Raw genomic sequence first — 16,259 nt, 5'->3', positions numbered from 1 at the left:
ACATTCATTTTTTTTTTTAAAACTTGTACATTTTGTCAGTGTTAAATAATCTTTTGAATTCAATCTTGGATATATTTAGTGAACTACATTTGTTAATTACTGTACTGTATGAAAAAGAGTTTACATATTCAATAAAGATTTCTGACTGAAATAATTTTACAGAAATTAAAATGTAAAGCTGAATTGTTAAAAACACAGCAACATATGAATTCTTACATAGCTTTAGTCTTTATTTAGCAGCAGATTAAATCCTGAAATTGTGGTATTTATGATACATAAACTTCAAGACAATGGTTAAAACTTCACAATTTAGGGAGAGCTTTGTCCCTTCTATATCTATAAATTTTACATGTACATTTCTTATGTCTGCATACAACAGAACTTAGACATATCTTCAATTAAGAATAACTTCACGAAATTCACTTCTGTTTTCGGCACCTCAGATGCCCTATATATTCATTCTACAATGCAAGAAACTTTCACAAAAAGCAGAGACTCCATGAGATCACCTACTGCAATATACTGTGTAACACTGGGAAACAGAAACCTGGCTCAGGAGAAAGTAGGCTTTGACTATTAATTGCACAAATACCGTTATTTCAGTGCCACAGCTGTGAAGTTTATAACCATGACTTTTTTGCCCCTTGATAAAACAAAATAAAATGAACACAAAACCAAGGAAGAGGAAAGGAAATAAAGTGACAAATCAAATTCAACTCCAAACACTGCATTAGGAATGAAATGCAAACAAGGAATGTGACAATACCACTCCTGGGGGTGTTAATACGTACAGCGCAGAAAACAATAAATAACAGACATTATGGGAACAAACAAAGAGTCCAGGACACCCTGGAGATGATAAACAGTACAAGGCCTTGTGCTTCAGTACTTGAGGTGTACACCAAAAGAACACAAATTGAAGTTTAAAAAAGTTTGATCAACTGCCCTTCACCATTGAGTGGCGGCTGCAGCATTGGTTTTTAAAAGGCATATATTAAATGTAGTCTATACATTATTTTATTACGTTTAAACAGACAAACAAACAATCATGAAATGAGACAACGCAAAAAAGTAAAATTATCTTTAAGGGGTCCTCATTTGTCTTCCTACTAACACAAAAATTAGAGATTATCAGGACCTAGAAAAATAATGCAATCAATTACAATAAAGTGTATTTAGGAGAAGTAAAAAAATAACAATAATATATATTTATATATATTTTGTAATGAGGTTAAAATCAGAGGTTTAAGTTTCAGATAACCATACAGTATTTACACAGATCTTTACAGTTCTGTTGAATCAATAAATGTCAGGCAGCTGTGAGTAGTTTCTGTCCCAGTATCCGCTTGTGTAGAGCCAATCTTGGGAGCCATTATGTGGGTTTACACCCATCTGGAACCACCTAAAAGTTAAATGGTGGTACAGCACAGTGTTAGCCAGAGAAATAAAAACTATATATATATATATATATTAAAAGAATTCACACACACACACACACACAGCGAGAGATGGAAATCAGATAAGATTCATACAGTACCTGAGCACCACACCTGCAAGACAAACTGCTGTGAATGGAGAGGATTACTGGGAGTTCAGTGCATTGGGGCTCTCAGCCCATCAGTTTAAGGACAAACCAGACTCACCGGATCGTCTTTCATGACAGAAACAACTGAAATTCATGCACAGCTCTAATGTGTATTGGCTCTTAGTTGAACAAATTGGTAGCTGGTGGTTCTCATGTTAATAACCACCTAACATGTGGATATTCAAAAGAATAACTTTCACTGAGAAATATTTAAAAACAGGTACCTTATCAACCAAATTTTCCAAAGGAAATTAAATAAAAAAGAGAACCACTAAAGACCTTCATTACTTATCAGCATGGAATGCTCTTGAATGCATTGTTATCTGATGATTAGTTGTATACTGTCACAAAGAATAAAAGCAGCAATTTGACATTTAAATGTGCAACATGCTTTTAAATGTTCTTAATTTTAATCTAACTATTTTGTGGGCTGATATGCTGCTTTTTTAGGTTTGCATTAAAGAAAACAAAACCCTGATAGCTGGCAAATTCCAGCCAATGTGCACCTTAAACAAATCTCCATTTAGGAGTTATGGGTCTGTACTTTCCTGATGCGATTTCTCACTTGCACTTGTCTAAAGTGCGGCTAGTTACATCTCCCCAAGGTAAGGCTTCATGTCTGACTCCTGTTTAATTCCATACGCTTTTGGATGGGCACTATTCTGGTTAGCAAAGTGCTGCTTGTTGAAGATGCCCACCCCAGTGTGAATCATCCATTATATTTTGAAAGACTTGGGTAATGTCATGTCTCAGCTAGTCTCTATTGCTCATTTCTGATTTGTTGATTTATGTTGAATGTATGAATTATTCTTTGCTTTTGTTTATGTATGTAAGCTGCCTTTATTATGTTCGATGTGCTTTGTGGCTCGGTCCCCCAAATGTGGGGCCACTTGCCAATTATCATTTGGAGGGTCTCTCATGGTTATTTTGAACGTGGTGTTGGGTTTACTTGTTTTGCTGTGCTTATTGTGGTTACAGATGGTTTTATTTTGCCTTTAGATTGTGTTTTTGAAACACTGTTCGTCTGGGATGGCCTACCTGACAACCCATTTATGCCTTTTGTGGTCTTTGTAAGGAAGAGCATTTTTGTGATAATATATTTTTCATTTATAAAGACTCTTGTGTTTGCTCTTATTACTGGCCAGGGTCATACCCTCTGGTGGATATTTTTTAGATGTGCTTTTGGAATTTATTGAAACTTGCAAACTAGGAGTCCCAAAGTGTACAACAGGTAAATGATAAGGTGTCCTGGCTTTCACAGTTGTCATTGAAGCAATCAAATATGGGTCACAATACTTTATTTCCTTTATTAAAAGACCAGCCTGTTAAATATGGGAGTTTCTCATATTACCATTATTACATGGGATATAATGTGTAAAAAATGGCACTGTCCAAGAATAAATGGGATATCTGGTCGCCCACCCTAGTAAACTGCATGTTGACAGGATATGCTGGGCAGCCACACCTAATATTGTCAAAACCTTTATGTTCTTATTAATTGTAACTTGCAAACAAAGTGCCTTCCACTGAATTATTTTTATTATTCCACACTTACTTTAACTTCGCCTGTTAGTTGTATGGCAGAAATCTTGTAATCGATATTTAACTCACTTCCTACTGTGCAAATGACTTGAAATTTTGCACACTTACCCACTTCCGATGACAATACATGAATATGAATAATCAGTTTCACTAATTGATCAATTAATCCATGTTAATTAAGAAATGAAATTTTCATATGAAGAATAGTTCGAGATTTAACCAATATATGCCGCTAGTAACGGATAGAAATATTAAAGGAAGTGTTAAAATATTGATTACAAAATTATACTAAAACAAACCCAAGACTAAAAAGTTGAAAACAGTATATATATAAAAAATACTTTTTAAAAACCACGCTTATAGTAAGTTAAAAAGTGTACTAAAAAGTTAAAAAAATCAGTGGACTCTGGAGGAGCCACAGGGTTCTAAAGTCATGTTAACTTGAAATTCACAAGCTTTTAGGATATGCAGTCATTCAAGCAAATTTTTAAACTAATAAACAGTCTTGTCTTGTGTTGTGACTTTGGGGGAGATGATCTTGAACCTGTATTATGTTCTTTAAGGTTGCCATCAATTAATCAAAATTGAAAAGCAAAATATTTCCAACTGTAGGAATGAGGGATGATCCATATTTTGGGCTATTTTGGCTGAATTTCACATATATGATCATGAATGTGCTGTATATGATCTAGCAGATAGAGGTCATATTGCCAGTGAACTACAGAACTGACAGTTGGCAGGTAAAACTCGGAAGTAAAAATTAATAAGTATATTTGCACAGAGTACAAAATATAACAGAAAAAACAGACATTTCATATTACACAGAAATACACACAGGTACACATTATTTGCTGCCCTGAAATATTCTGATAATAGGCTTCAAGATTAAGGGAAGTTAGTGCTATCTAGAATAACAACAAAAACTGTTACTTCCCAATTGTTGTTTTTATTTTGTTTTGACTTTGTAATATTATTTGCAGGAAAAATAAAAGTTAATCTCATTAACTTCTGTCTACAAACTGATCAGCCACAACATGAAAACCACTGACAGGTGATGTGAATAATGTTGATTATCTCATTATGATGGCACCTGTCAAGGGGTGGGATATATTAGGTGAACAGTCAGTTCTTGATGGTGATGTCTTGGAAGCTGGCTAAGTGTTAGTACCGGAGGGCTAAATTGTGAGCACTAGATAACTGGATGACAGCTTTTCCAGAACTGCAGGTCTTAGGGGTGTTCCTAGTATGCAGTAGTTAGAACCTACCAAAAGTTATCAAAGGGAGGAGAAATGGTGACCTAGCTAAAAGGTGATGGGCACCCAAGGCTCACTGAAGCATGTGGGGAGTGAAGGCTAGTCTGTCTGGTCCGACTTCACAGAAGAGCTACTGTACCACAGATTGCTGAAAAACTTAATAATGGCCACCAGAGAAAGGTGTCAGAACACACAGTGCATTGCAGCTTGCTGCATATGGGGCTGCATAGTCGCAGACCAGTCAGCGTGCCTGTGCTGACCCCTGTCCATCACGCCAACAATGGCCACATGAGCATCAGAACTGGACCATGGAGTAATGGAAGAAGGTGGCCTGGTCTGATGATTTGCACTTTCTTTTAGATCATGGGGATGGCAGCGTGCGGTTGCATTGTTCACCTGGGGAAGAGAAAGCAGCAGGATGTGCTATGTGGGAAGAAGACAAGCTGGCTATGTTCTTCTAGAAAACCTAGGGTCCCGGTATTCATGTGGCTGTTACTGTAACACGTACCATCCACCTAAGCTTGGTATTCCCTGATGGCAGTGGCCTCTTTTAGCAGGATAATGTGCCCTGCCACACTGCAAAAATTGTTCAGGTTTGAGGAACATGACAAGGAGTTCAAGGTGTTGACTTGGCCTCTTAAAGTCTCCAGATCTCAATCTGATTGAACATCAGTGGGATGTAATGGAAGAAAACAAGTTCATCCATGGTGGTCTCACTTCACAAATTACAGGACTTTAAGGATCTGTTGCTAACGTCTTGTTGCCAGATACCGCAGGAAACCTTCAGAGGTCTGATGGAGTCCATGCTTCGTTGTTTTGGTGGCACAAAATCTTTTAATAGAAGGTTTTAAATAACATTGTTTTAGTAAGTATAAATTGGCTGCTGCAAAAATAATTCTGCTAACAAATGGCTTACTCACTACCACAGATCATTATTTTGGCAATATGAGTCTCTGTTTATATTTCTTAAACACAGGGCGCTTTGATGCAAAATTTTTAAAAGTGGTGCATATCTACAGTGTCAAATGGTTAGTCATAGATTCATGGACACTTCTGCATATTAAAGTGATATCCTTTCAAAAAGTATTCAGGAAGCACTTCTTCACACAAATGACTGTGGGAATCTGAAAGAGCCTACTGGCTCCTTGAATGTATGAAACAGGAGGTGAAATCAGGACAATTTAGCCATTACTTAATCCAGCTTGTTGGAGTGACTGATACTCCTCTTTTAGAATTCAGGTTATATTCTTTTATACCTTATGTGTTCAAAAGCAGCAGCGCTTAAACAATACATAACATTTCGTATTATAAAAATGTTTTAAAAAAATACCAAAATCAAACCAAAACATTCTCTACTCGTGTATTCCAATTCATGATCTCGAGGCCAGAGTTTAGGATTAAACACAAGGTAGTAACTGTCCCTGGAAGGGGCACTAGTCCACCACAAAGAAAACTGGGATTTTTTATTCAGAATTTCTAGCCTCTCTAATGGGTCACACTGTTACTGCCAGGTACCAATACGGCAAATTTTTGAATGGTGTCATACACTGGCTCAGTATACATAACATTAACTGCTTTAAATACAATTGAATACTGCAAACTGTTTACCATGCTTTCAAATTCCTAAATTATATACATCATTTTATAAATTGGAGAAAAATGTTTCCTTCTCATAATATTAAAAAAAAATACAAACATTAAAATTCTGTTAATGTTGAAAGTAAGAGTTAATTAATTTCACACTTAATAGCTTAATTAAAACAGTACAGACGTGACAGCATTTTGTCATTTATTGCAAGCATGAAACAGCAGCAAACCACTATTATTCCTATTATATAGAAAGTGATAAACAATTTAAAGAAAAAAGATGCAATATATTTACTTACTGAAACTTTCTTTTTAAAATATGAAAACATTAATTTGGAAAATGTTCTAATTTAAATATATCTAAACATAACAAAAGTAATAATTTAATGCTAGCATTAATTACTAGACTGTATTTTTAAAAAAATATTTCACACAAATGGAATATAAGTAAAATATCAGAGATAATGAATAAAAGTGTAGGAGAAGAATTCTAGTCATTATAGCAGGGTTAAGAAAAATACAGATGCATTCATGGTGCAGCACATACTATTGTATCCACATCAAAATATTCACAATGGTTAAAAATGACACTTGATTTATTTATATGATGTGAAAACATTCATGGCCTGATTTGTCAAAGGTCACAGCATGTGTACACTGCCATTTATAATTTGCATTTGTGCATCAGACTTAAGAAGGCTCTAAAAGCACCATCATTAAAAGATACAGGCATTACTTTAAGTTTATGTTAGTAACACTGTCAAAAATATTATATATATATATATATATATATATATATATACACACACACACACAGGATACAGTTGATAAAATATATACTGTACATATATATCCACAATAGAGTGCAGTATGTAAAGAAAATATGATGTGTCCAGCACATGCCTTTCAGTAGTCGTGACTTTGAATTTTTGACACTATCACAATGAAATTTTTGGTTATGTAAAGACAAGATAAGGATAAAACTTTCACTAAAACCTACTAAAAATTTAATTTGGGGATTGGGTTGGGAGGAGGTGACGGTGAATGACCCAAAAAAAGACAAAAACTGTGACAATGTTTTGCATTAACAGTTGGAAAGAGCAGTGACACGGTTTGGTGATAGTGGAAGCAAAGATGGTAATATGCCTCACTGCCTGTCAATGGTTCAAGTCCTATATATAGTGTTGTTAAATCCTAAATTTTTTAAATATATGCAAAACAATTATCAACAATATCTAAGTGATATATTAAAAATACCAAAATTATTTTTTATTAAAGTAAAATAAAATTATCGTTTATCATGGAAAAAAAAATATTGCCCCACATTGTTTTTACTTCTGTTCGTTTTATGTATTAATATGGGCATTTATTTTATCTTATTTTATTGTCAGAAAGCATAATAAAATCTTCTGATTTCCTTTGAATTTTCCATTGCCATCTTCTGTATTCTGTAAATGATCACATTAATGATCTCCCTTAGAGTATCAAAATTATTTAGCTGGTAGTTCACAATTACGACTCCAGTTTATGAGTTCATCATTAGTAATATTGCTATGCATGATTACTGTGGTATCCATTCCGCTAGCGCAAGACATTATATATTTTCACATGCAAATATATATAACCTGTAGTAGTAATCTCTATAAAGCTAAATCAGTTGGAATGATCTATATAAGGAAAGCAAAACTCAATAAAGGGCGGCACAGTGGCACAGTGGTAGCGCTCCCCTGCGTGGAGTTTGCATGTTCTCCCCGTGTCTGCGTGGGTTTCCTCCCACAGTCCAAAGACATGCAGGTTAGGTGGATTGGCGATTCTAAATTGGCCCTAGTGTGTGCTTGGTGTGGGAGCGTGATTGGCCCCATGTCCCTGTGTTCGGATTCAGCGGGCTGGATAATGGATGGATGGATGGAAAGGACAGAATGTGCTGAGCCTGGAATGATACTTTGCATGATCACTTGATTGGCAGTTTCACCAATTCTCTTGAACAGCCATACTAGGTGAGACACAAAAATAACCGGACTCGGCTTTGGGCTTTCCTGGAAAACTGTCTGGAGGTCGGCAGGTCATGAATAATAGTATCCCCTCCTACACATCCTCTCAAACCACTGACTGAATAGGTATATCCTGTGAATAGAACTGTCAGTATTTGCACAACATTCGCTGCACGAGTTGTCACGACAATGTTGGGGTAAAGAAAGTGAACAGCAAGACAAGACAGGACAATGCTCCTGTGCGCAATGCTTTTTCTGTAAAGCAGTTTTTGACTGACAAAACAATTCCTTTCCTTGATCATCCTCCCTATTCGCCTGATTTAGCTCCCTGTGATTTTTACTTGTTCCTGAAAATCAAAAGTGACCTGAAGGGAACACATTTTTCTTCAACTGATAAAGTGAAGACAGAAACAGCAAGCCTGTGGAAGAGCCTCAAGCAAGAAGACGTCCTGTACTTTTTCAATCAATGGAAGATATGTATGGAGCAGTGTAGAGATCAGGAGTGGGAGTATATAGAAGGTGGCAATGTTTAGAATGCTGAAATTCATCAATATATATATATATATATATATATATATATATATATATATATATATATTATGAAGTGTATTTTTAACTCTTTTTGTAAAAAATGGACAAAATGTAATGAATTTGAAAGAAAATAAATTTAAACAGCTGTATTATTTATGAAAACATTTAACATTATACAGCAGTATTTCTTTTATTTTCTGTGCAGTAGACAAAACAATCTGACATGCCTGTGATTGAGCCAAGAAATGGAGGGAAATGGATCAAACTTGAGCAGATAAACTTTAAGTAGTCATTGTATGGTATTGAGAGTTTTGGAGTGAAGGAATATGAGTGGCTGTTAAAGAAATTTCCAGCCTATTGTGTCTGTAGATAAATAAGGGCCATCAGTGACTTTGAAGGAGATTTAAAGCCATCATCACAGGCCATAGACAAAGACCGACAATGGATATTATAGGCAGGAGGACAGTCGAAGACAGAGACCGTTGGCAATGAGGGAAGTAGTTTCAGTTAATACTTGGTAGAAGGGCATGTTGGTTAGTCACCTTATAAGCAGGCAGGGCAAACAGCTCAAAAGACAGAGCTGAAAGGGCAGCAGAGCTTTTGTCTGTGTTTTGTTTGCTTGGTCATTTGAGTTCTGCGCTGTGTGTTTTGGTATTTAAATAAAACACACCCACTTAGATAGGCATTTGTATCCTTGGCATCATTCCTAGGTTACAGAGACTGTTCCCTGTGTCAAACATTTGTCACACCCATTGGGTGGTTCCTGCCCTGCACATGCTGCTGTCAGCAGAGCTCTTTGCAATGTTAAATAGAAGGATGTGGTAATGAAAAGTATGGATACTGTAGCGAAGGAAACAGGAGAATAAAAAGTTATTTTTCAAACAATTTAGCAAAGAAATGATTGTATGGACAGACAGAACCATAACAGTTGACAGAATGGATGAAGGATAAAACGTCAGATTGTGAACTCTGTCAGGTAAATGCACAGTATGGTAAATTGTTTGATCACAAAGAGCAACCCAAACCCAAAGAAATGGATCCTATGGAAGGCATCGGATATGTAAAGCTTGGAACAGGGAGGGATAAGTCATCTTGCTCAATTTACAAATTAATTTAACAACAAAAAAAAAATCACAAATTGGTCTTCAATAATGTCTGCTTTGATTATGAAAATGTAAATTGATTAAAACATCTAAGCCATGTTTGCGAGCATACTTAAAGATTTCACCCAATTAATATTATTCAAAAGAGTGTAAAATGGTAAATGAAACACACTCACAGCTGGTGTTATACTATGAATCAATCAAAAAACTAAAATATGCTAAATTATAGTATTATTTACATATAGAAAGTCATTGAAAAAAATACTCAAAATTTGAAAATGTGCACGGAAACAGTAGCATACCCTTGTCTTGTCATGAAGGACCTGGTAGGGATCACAGCTGCAGAAAATGTGACTCACTGCAGGACAGCAGTGGGCCCATGAGATGTCCTAGTGAGTTGTGCACTAGGAATAGGCCTAGACCACCATTACTAGAGACTGCTATACTTCAATATAATGGATGGGTCCTAGGATTTAATTATTTCTGTGATATAAATATGGATGGAGGGCAGTAGGAGACTGACAAAGTCAGATGTATCCCAAGTCATTTGGAGACAGCAGGAAAGCCACTTAAATATTACTTGGATACATGCTCCTGTTTATAATTAACAGGTAGCTGGAGAAGGACAATTGAGGGGTGTTGAAGGTTGGGGTCCAGGATTACAGACAAACCTAGGGCTGATTGGGGTAGTTCTAGCAGAATGGCTCCAGGAGTTCCTAGGACTTTCCAAACTCTGGAACTGGCCAAGGCTTAAAAGTCCTTCTAGTGTGACGGTCAGCAGGCTTGGAATAGGCCCAGTGCAGCGAAGGGTTTATTATTTTCCTTATATTTTTGTGTATCCATTTATCTCCAATACTACTATGTACCCTTTTACTTTTTTAAGTTAATCTTTTTTATATATATTTTGGCTTTCTTGGGTTAATTTTGTGTTTGCTATATGCTGATTATTTATTTTACTTCATGTAAAATAAAAAACTGGAATAAAAACAGTAAAAAAAAAAAGTTAAGGAATGTGGTTCTGAAAATACAGTTTTGAGTGTGATTCACAAAATACTGATGTTGCCATACAAAAGCTGATGACAACTCCTCCCTCGCTGCATCCGTTATGCCATTCCCTGTGTTTGAAGTTCTTTCGGTATAGGAGTACAGGTACTTGCACAATTGTCACATCTGGTAACCACAAGTAAACAGATCAGGTTATAAGTGGGTCTGTAGCAGTGAGACATGTTTGCTTCCTGACGTGACACTTCCTGATAACCCAGAACTAATTGATAAATATTTGTTAACCTAGAATTGCATGTATTGGGGATTGTGTCAATTCCAACATATGTGTTGCTTTAACACACTATGTCTTCAGACACAAAAATATACATACCCTAAAACAAGCACAGCTTACTTGTTTCTTTAGGGGCAATCATGGATTCAGGTTCAGCCTACATAACAGTTGATGCAAACAGAATGCGTGTACATGCTACACATCTGAGAGTGTGTTTTATAGGTACAGATAGAAGAGACGGAGCACATTAAGTTCTATAAAATTAGCATCACTATCAAATCCGTTCTAGGACATTTATAATATACTGGCTATGCTAACTGTCGAAGACAGGTAAAAGAATACATTTTAAAATATGTGATATCTCTTGTCCTACATTAAATTTCAATATTCTCCTAAGCCTTTCCTCAGTATCTTCGTGTGTCTCAACCTCTCTTGCCTGATGCTTGCCCTCTTGATTGTGTTCCCCTAAAGAATGCTCTGTCATTTCAAAGCTCCTTGCTTGCCTCCTGTCAACATTTTGTCTACCATCAATGCTAGGTAGGCCCCCATTTCCTGCTGTGAAAACATAATTTGTATTTTTCAGAATATTTCTCATCTTTGAAGGTAACTAAGGCTGTGTGTCATTAATACTTAACAACTCAGCATTTCTCAGTACATTATTCATCTTGTTGTTCCTGAAATGCTCAATTTTAAATAATTTTTTATAAAATCAAAACAAAATTGTCACTGTCAGGAACTGCATTTCATGCTGCTAACGCATTGTGTCATCATCCACACCACTGAGTCACCAAACTGTCCAATCCAATTCCTTGGAGGGATCGGACCGACACAACCCAATAGCAGCTTTTATTAGACAGTAGATATATATTTGAGTGTCAAACAAAAGAAGCTGGTGTAATTCAAGTACATTTATCAGCCACATTACTATTTGTGTGTTGTGTGTCTTTTGTTGGTATTGTTTTTTTGTCAACTGTTCTCAGGAGACATGCAAGTTAAGAATTTCATTGTATTGAGCATCCATGATAATAAATTTAACTTGATTTCAGAGTCTCACTATGTAGGAAAATGATAAATTATAAACGCACACAATGAACACAGATTGTGGTAAAAAAATCTGTACTTCTGCATGGTACTTACTGTAAGCATATGCTGGTACACAATGTATCAAAATGCCCTTTGACATAATGCACTTCTTTACTTATGTGTTTTTGTTAAGATTATTATACTTAATGCCTCCACAAATTGGAAATTGCATTCACATGATATTGTAAGTGAACCATTTGATAAATCAGGCCCATAACGTGCCCCCTTTCGGGGTATGCTTCCAATCAAACCTAAAAATATAAACTGTAAAGCAGATTTTCAAAAATGTACGGTTGTTAAAACCTTTTTATTATTTTACCTTTATTGTTAAATTTCAATAATCCATGTTACTTATTTCTTACAATCTTTTTAAAGGCAGATTGGAAACCAAAGTTTACAATTTTTGTTTTATGTTGATATCACTCCTAAAATAGTGAAATCCACAGGTCTGCAGTGAATCACTATGAAGCCGCTGCTGTGCAAGTCATGCATCTGTTGAAATTAACAGTTCTACTGCTAGTAGAGTGTTAAAGTGGCAGACATGAACACAGTGAATGAGTTAAACATCAAGCAAAAGCAGTGCACAAGGTGCAAAAATCCAAACCTGGGGCCCAGAGCAGGGTTTCTTTGGGTGAAAGAAAATGGAGAAAAATGGTAATTGTTACCAGAGAACATGAAAAATGCATTGTTCAAAACAGCACAGTACATACAACAGCCGGGTTTATATAACAACAAATACAAGACATGCAAAGTGCATTTCAACAGTCTTCTTGGTAGCTGGCACAGCAAAGCAAGTCATGCAGCTCGGTGAGGACTGTCTGGGGTTTTTGAGGCCAGGCCTGGGGCCAAAATACTGAGAAATGGAATCTGACCAGAATGGCACATTTCATGTTATAAAATTCTTAGGAAGACTCCATTGTAGTCATAGATGTAAAAATGAGCTGGATATGGCAGTGTAAAATATAGAATTACAAAGTAATCAAGTATTCGATTTCCCTTCTCACTTTAAACAAGTATGTATGTTTACTCTTAATAGATGCTGTAAACATTTATCAGTTAAAACTATTCTTGTCCTGAATTGATATACATTTCTCAGTCATAAACATGCCATATTATAAAATAAAAATAAAACATCCAAATGAAAAAAAAATACATTTGAAATTAATCCATAAAACACACACTCTTTTTAATTTCCTTTCAGAGAACAAATTTATTAACATTTAATACTCTTTATTACAATTGTATACTAACCTAGTTTTCCATTCATCATCAGATTTGGAGCGGTTTTTCCGGGCTGCTCTCTGCTTCTCTTCTAATCTCTTTTTTTCTTCACTTGCTAAATCTAAAAGAGAAGGTAAACACTCACATTTATTAAGCAATGAGAAAACAATCCAACAGAAAGGAAGCCCTGGTGGCATATTCAACATATATTTTATAAATGTATATATATCTCTTATATATATTTCTCTTCTGGTTCGTCCTGCTTCCACTTCAAAACCGGTCCCGCCCACATGCAGCCAACACGGCATTTCTTGATTCCTATTTGTCCTCTTCCAAACCCTTTCCCACGCTGCCTGTGGCCTCCCATACACCTTGCTATTTTCATTATACTGCGACGGTTGTTTCCTAAGCCTTTGTTATAAAATGAATGACAGTATCTTCTTTGTTGACGGGTTTTTGTACAACGTCATCTCTATTCCGGGATCCGGCAACTGCCTGTTCCTATCAGTGGGTTATTTCTTGACACATACGGTTGACGAAGGCAATGCACCGTTTTCCGTTCCTATTCTTACACCGCCATATTCTACGACGGGCATCGGCTATCTAGTATGTTTATATTTATTTATGTGGCCAACGCCTTTATCCAAAGTGACTTACAACATCTGAGATACAATTGGTTACATTTATTTTTTCCAGTTAGAGCACAGGCAGGTGAAGTGACTTGCTCAGGGCTACACAGTGTCAGTGGCAGGATTTGAACCCACAACCTTAGAGTCTGAAGTCTGAAGCCTTAAGCCCTACACTACACTGCTAAGCCACAATGGGCAAAAACACGGAATCTAGTTAAAAAAAAAAAAATCCAAAATGCTCTGTTGGTGTAACACAATATTGGTATGAAGTTTTATATTTATGGTGATTAAACAACCAGAACATTATTATGAGTTGAACATACAAATACTCCAAGTTATCTGGAACATGGAAACATGAAGACTTCACTGAGCTAAATCGGAGGATATTTTTCCAACTAATTTATATCCTGAACTAATCTGTACACAAGGCATTCTGCAGTACTATGCTGTCTATTTGAACTATAGTAAATACATTTTAACCAAATAAGTTAACAATCTGGTCATCAGTTTCTTCCATGACTATAGTGCTAATTGTAGTGAGAGCACAAAATAATGAAGGAAATGATGTAACAGAATCCAGACCGTTGTAAGGTAGGCACTAGCATTACCCACCTTTGCATGCTGGCAGTGTGGCTTTCTCTTTGTTTTGAAGATGTTTAATCAGGCTACTTGTGCCTTGTGCCAACCTAATAGTGCCTTTGCCCACGGCAGCCTCTTGGCAGCTGGGCATTGTGCTGCAATATTGATAACTTCATTCTAAATATTTAGGGAAGTTACTTTCCTATGTAGGTGGTGATTTATCCACTGAAAGAAACTGTGTGATGTCAGTGATGGTTGGGAAAAAATGTCCATTTGTGGATGGATGATAAACATTAATTAGAAACAGTTGGACACAACTGTGTACTGAGTAACATTTACTGTACCTAATTACATTTCCTTGTACAAAACAGTGTAACACATTACAGTGAAATGTTTTGTAATCATATTACAGTTGACTGACTTAAGTAGAATTTTGTTACTTGTGTTATTCGTTTCTAAGCAAATAATATGTTAACGTGTTGAAGGTCAGACATTCCAATCTCACATAACATTCAAAAAGGCGAGTGAAGCTACTTGATCTCGTCCCCTGCCTAATGTGCAATGCACATGTACACAGTTTCATGCAGGTGTAGAAGAAATTGAATTTTACGGCACTGTCACGTATACCAGGGAGGTGTGTTATTTTATATTACATGATAGCTAATTTTAGTTTGAGATCTACTTTTATTTTATTAAGACATAAAGATCTTAAATTTAACTGCAAAATACATACATATATATATATATATATATATATATACACACATATATACATATATATACATACATACATATATATACATACATATACATATATATATATATATATATATGTATGTGTATATATATATATATATGTATGTGTATATATATATATATATATATATATATATATATATATATATTGTCACACGCGTTGAGTAGGAGGCAGTCAAAGAGCCTAAAGGTGAGTGAAATCTCGCGAGACAAGGGTTTATCACGTGGTACTTACCTGAACCTCTTTCTATCTACAGAAAACGGAAGAAAAATAAAACACTTTCCAGTTCAAATCCAAAATGGCGCGATGACGTCACTTCCGGTTCCAGTCTGATAGCGTCATTTCCGGTTCCACACTCGATTATTCTGGTCTACTCTTGGTGACATTGGTTCCATGGTCCGCCTCCAATCATCACTTCCTGACAACCATTTCCTTTCCCATCATCCCATCTGTTATAAAAACGCCATCTTGTTGCAGTCATGTATTCACTTTGTACTGTAAAGTCATTTTGAATCAGCTTTTTCATTTCTCTGTCTGGACGACAATATATGGGGACAAAACCCCCAAACCTTTTCTAGTTTGAAGAGACTCTTGATTTATTACAACACATATATATACACATATATATATATACATATATATATATATATATATATATGTGTATATATATATATATATATATATATATATATATATATATATATATATATATATATATATATATATATATATATATATATATATATATATATATATATATATGTGTATATATATATATATATATATATATATATATGTGTATACCATACAAATGTAAAGAGTAAACTTGCCTTACATTCCAACCAATGATATTTGTGTCGGCTAAATAGAACTTGAAAAGATATATTTTTTCGGATGTGATCGCGCAATTAAGATCGAGTTGGCGTGCACCGACGCATCAAGCCCGTGTGCTATTGTGGTTTCGCCTGCGTGCCTCAATAAGTCACCCTCCCCTTGCTCTTACTTTTTTACCGTTCATCTAATGAATACACTGAGTATGGCTTTACCAAAACAATCATTGATGGAGAATAAACTATCCATTATTCATAAATTCATTTACAATTTATTTGAGAAATTTTACAA

General features: G+C 35.5%; 1 protein-coding gene across 4 annotated transcripts in view; it reads right to left on the bottom strand.

Annotated features, from left to right (window-relative positions):
• Window positions 1–205: 205 nt before the first annotated feature.
• Window positions 206–16,259, bottom strand: part of osbpl1a (oxysterol binding protein-like 1A) — a 243,556-nt gene continuing 227,502 nt past the window's right edge. For 3 of the 4 annotated variants that reach the window (XM_039754706.1, XM_039754709.1, XM_039754707.1), the window contains 3 exons: window positions 13,203–13,293; window positions 12,556–12,576; window positions 206–1,402 (listed from right to left, as the gene is read on the bottom strand). In XM_039754706.1, coding sequence (XP_039610640.1) covers window positions 1,300–1,402; window positions 12,556–12,576; window positions 13,203–13,293 — 215 coding nt within the window. In that variant the 3' untranslated portion in view covers window positions 206–1,299. The remainder of the gene's footprint in view (window positions 1,403–12,555; window positions 12,577–13,202; window positions 13,294–16,259) is intronic. The other variant, XM_039754708.1, reaches the window with a different exon arrangement.

The sequence above is a fragment of the Polypterus senegalus genome, chromosome 5 (genome assembly GCF_016835505.1).
Source record: "Polypterus senegalus isolate Bchr_013 chromosome 5, ASM1683550v1, whole genome shotgun sequence".
Lineage (NCBI taxonomy): Eukaryota > Metazoa > Chordata > Cladistia > Polypteriformes > Polypteridae > Polypterus > Polypterus senegalus.
The sequence above is the reverse complement of the archived record's forward strand: the minus strand, read 5'-3'. Positions and strand labels throughout refer to the sequence as shown.